General features: G+C 38.0%; 1 protein-coding gene across 1 annotated transcript; it reads right to left on the reverse strand.

Annotated features, from left to right (window-relative positions):
* Positions 1-354: 354 nt before the first annotated feature.
* On the reverse strand, positions 355-2,924 carry LOC103335984 (CHCH domain protein). The gene is made up of 5 exons (XM_008239016.2): positions 2,769-2,924; positions 1,968-2,030; positions 1,760-1,849; positions 1,492-1,670; positions 355-701 (listed from the first exon to the last, which is right to left on the reverse strand). The coding sequence occupies exons 1-5, from the start codon at positions 2,785-2,787 to the stop codon at positions 600-602; spliced, it is 453 nt and encodes a 150-aa protein (XP_008237238.2). The 5' UTR covers positions 2,788-2,924; the 3' UTR covers positions 355-599.
* Between the last annotated feature and the right edge of the window lie 592 nt (positions 2,925-3,516).

Consider the following 3,516-nt stretch of genomic DNA (forward strand, 5'->3'; position numbering starts at 1 on the left):
TAAAATATAATTAGGTCGGCAAAGTTACTCTTCTAGTGATAAGCGATAATGTTCCTGTTGCTCAGTTGCCAAAAGGAAGTCACGAACCGTGTTTTGGTCAGTTTTCCAGAGACCACAAAAAACGCAAACAAAAGAAATATACAGTTCATTTCATGCAAATTTTTAGTACTACCCAAATCTCCAATCCTAACCTGCCGCTGTAGGATTTAGACCATGAGGGAGATACACAGTTAATCTAAAGGCCAGAAAACTGGAAACGTCAGGAGATAAAACTGGGAAGATAGCAAATTTCAGCAGAGTATATCTAGCGCAAAACACCACAAACGAGAGGGTTTCTATTAAATCATAACCACATTAGCCATCATAACCCCAAAAAATCATTATTTCAGAACAGATTGTAACAAACATGGATACTTCAAACAAGTACCAAGTTCGATAAACTACGTGATGCGGCATGTTCTACCATGCATATAAAAGATTCATATAAATCCTTCCCCACAATACACCACTAATTCACCATCATGACAGGCACAGGGTAGAAGAATAAACTGCGCAAAGTTTAACACTTTCAATTCATCGAATGGAAAAATAGGTAGTGCTTAGGCACTCAACATGCCAGAGGCAGAGTTCTTCTTGCACTCGGACAGCATATCCATGTAGAACTGGCACTTGCTGATATCACTTCCAAAGTGGTTGACACACTACAACGAAAACACGAACAAAAGTTAGATCTGAAACCAACCCCTCATTTTAGTTTAACATTTTCTTAGCCAAATTCATTACAAAAATGTTTTGAAACAATAGGGTTTCATGATAAAATAACACAAAAATGAAACCCCTTGGGCAAAAATAATTCATTTTTCCATTAGTTAGAAATGAAAACCCATTGCATGAAAATGAACACCATTACACAATTATCCAAACCTTGACCTCGCCAAAGCCATAAAGGATTAATGTCTTTAAACATGCAAGAAGATTTAGTGTTGTTCTATCTTCTGAAAAAGAATTACATTGCTTCTCCTTTTGAAGTATTTCACCATACAACCCAAAAGGACATCCATGCAAAAAGTTAGAGCACTGTTCTTAAAAGCACTTGAACGGAGGAAAACAGGATATTTGGAATAGAAATTCTATATTGGGGATCCTGTGCTTACTTATGCAAAGACATAACAACAAATACAAAACAATTATGGTCACAATTAAAAAATAATTACAGCACATCTTCAAAATGGGTACAAACAATTTCTAGCAAGTCATAAAGTTTGAAAAGTTTGAAAAGTTTGAAAAGTTTGAAAACAATTTCTAACCATATCACGAAAAACATGCTTCATAGCAGAACAAGAAAACAAAAATTCAAACACATACAAGGTGATATTGTCTACTAACCCCTACTCACTCCCCATAAACAGAACAAAGAAAGATTCAAACACTTTACTTGCTTCAGTAAATTTTCAGGAAAATATAAGGAAAAGGATGTAGAGTTTTGCATACATCTTGGAAGGCCTTGGAATGATTACTGCAGGCATCAGAGCCACTCATGCTGCTAGAAATGGGTGCTGGAGCACCAGCAGCAGCCTCAGAGACTACAGTTTCATGTTGAATAGTGCGAGGACCCATCACAGCATCAACAGCCCTGTGTGCCACAGCACTTCCAGTCCCAAAACCAATACCTGCAACAGAAGGGGAAAATCAGACATCCTACACGGAATTGAATGATTGCACATGCACCACTTCAAGCAACCAGATGAATTTCATCTACCTTGAACTATGGTTGATCCAATTCCTGAGAGCATTCCACCACCTCCACCACCTCCACCCTGAACTGGAGCCGGAGGAGGAGCTTGTTTGACTGATCACATCAAGAAAATAACATAATTAGAGGTGAGAGGGGCAGTATGACATAAGCTAATAAAAACAAATCTTAATACAATAAAATCCAGTTCAACTATAACGTTTCAAATAAGCACCTGTCTGAGGAGGGTTGCGTGCTGGTGCATGACGAGGAGCTGGAGCTGGACGGGCAGAACGACCTACAAGTGGTGTTTATAGCACATTAAAACTGTCTCTTTACAAGCAAACAGTTAAGAATAAATCTAGGCTCGATTGCCGATATGGTAATCGTACAGGTCTCTAAATTTCATTAGCAAATCTAATAAACTTATGTTTAGTTACTTCTCACAACTTCACAAGGATATTTCCTTGCAATAAGCGCTGCGCAGAGCACACTGCAGAAAACATCCAACAGGTACTCATTCCACAAAATCTAGAACATTACCTAAACAAAGAACATGTGTATCTATATATATATATATAACAGCATAAGTATTTTCGTGCCAATTTTTTTTAGACCACTCAAATAATCAATTTAACACAGAAAGAAAAAAAAATGACAAAAGATTTGATCAACTGCCAAAATAAAATTAAAAAATGAGCCCCGGATAAATGCAACAACAACCCCTTTCCTTTCGTAATAAAGGAAAATCCGTTAAAAAAAAATTTGTCAAAAAAAAGACAAACCCTAGAACCTCTATTCTCTTGGTAATTAGAAACCCACAGAATCCTAACAACATGCATACATTTATCTACAAGAAAGAGACCTAATTTTCATGTGCTTCATTTCGATTCATGAGACTTAATTTTTCAGCAAAACCAAAACCCTAGAAATCAACAAAAATAAAATGAAAACTAAAATAATATCTCAACGGTGGATTAGATCTACAGCATAAGAAACAGAGACAGATCTTAAGGAAATAATGGAGAGCACAAACCTCCTGATCGGCGAGCCATGGCAGAAAATTAGGGCTTTGAGTCGACGAAAATGAGAAAGATTTAACAATTAGACGAGGAGTCTGGAAGCTATCTATGTTTGTTTAAGCCCTGAAACGCCAGTTTTATAGGCAAAAGAACGTGAATCCGGTGCGCCAAGAATTTGTAAGCTCGGAAACGTGGCAGCTTTTTATTGGATAGAATTGCAGGTCTTGCTTCGTTATATGACTTTCACACCGCTAACTTGTATTGACCGGTTAGGAGATCCGGGCCGTGATAGTGAGATAAGGTCAAAAACCAAAAAAGATCGGAATTATCTAAGGAGGGACTAAAAATTTTAGGGGCATATTGGTAAGTTCATAGCAACGCATGGCATTTTTCTCTCCTGGTTCATGCTATATGCGTGTGCCGCAAGAAGAGCCAGATTTTTTTATAAAAAAATTAAATAAGAAATCAGAGAAATATGAATTAGAAACTGTCAACGTGGTTCCATGTAGGCCAGTAAAATGCCCAAACTGGTTTAAGTTTCTGGAATACGGGTCGGTCCGGTCCCAAATCACGGGCAGACTGGGCTTCAGATTTTTTAGTTCATCCCAGCCCAAGTTTGGCCTGACCTCCTTCTCGCCTCCACTCGACTCTCTGGCCAACTATTCAAATAAATTAGTCCTCTAAGAACAGTGGTAGATCCATGAATTTTTCTTTGGATGGTCACATGCAAGGGCAGATCTAGTACTAGGCTGGAGTGGGCTC

The sequence above is a fragment of the Prunus mume genome, linkage group LG6 (genome assembly GCF_029339155.1).
Source record: "Prunus mume cultivar Tortuosa linkage group LG6, ASM2933915v1, whole genome shotgun sequence".
Classification (NCBI taxonomy): Eukaryota; Viridiplantae; Streptophyta; class Magnoliopsida; order Rosales; family Rosaceae; genus Prunus; species Prunus mume.

Bases quoted from the DNA above. Each gene is read 5' to 3' on its own strand.
- LOC103335984 (XM_008239016.2), bottom strand. The intron at 1,850-1,967 runs GTGCTTATTTGA...TGATGTGATCAG, and splicing joins ACGCAACCCTCCTCAGACAG to TCAAACAAGCTCCTCCTCCG. The intron at 1,671-1,759 runs GTAGATGAAATT...CTTCTGTTGCAG, and splicing joins TGGATCAACCATAGTTCAAG to GTATTGGTTTTGGGACTGGA.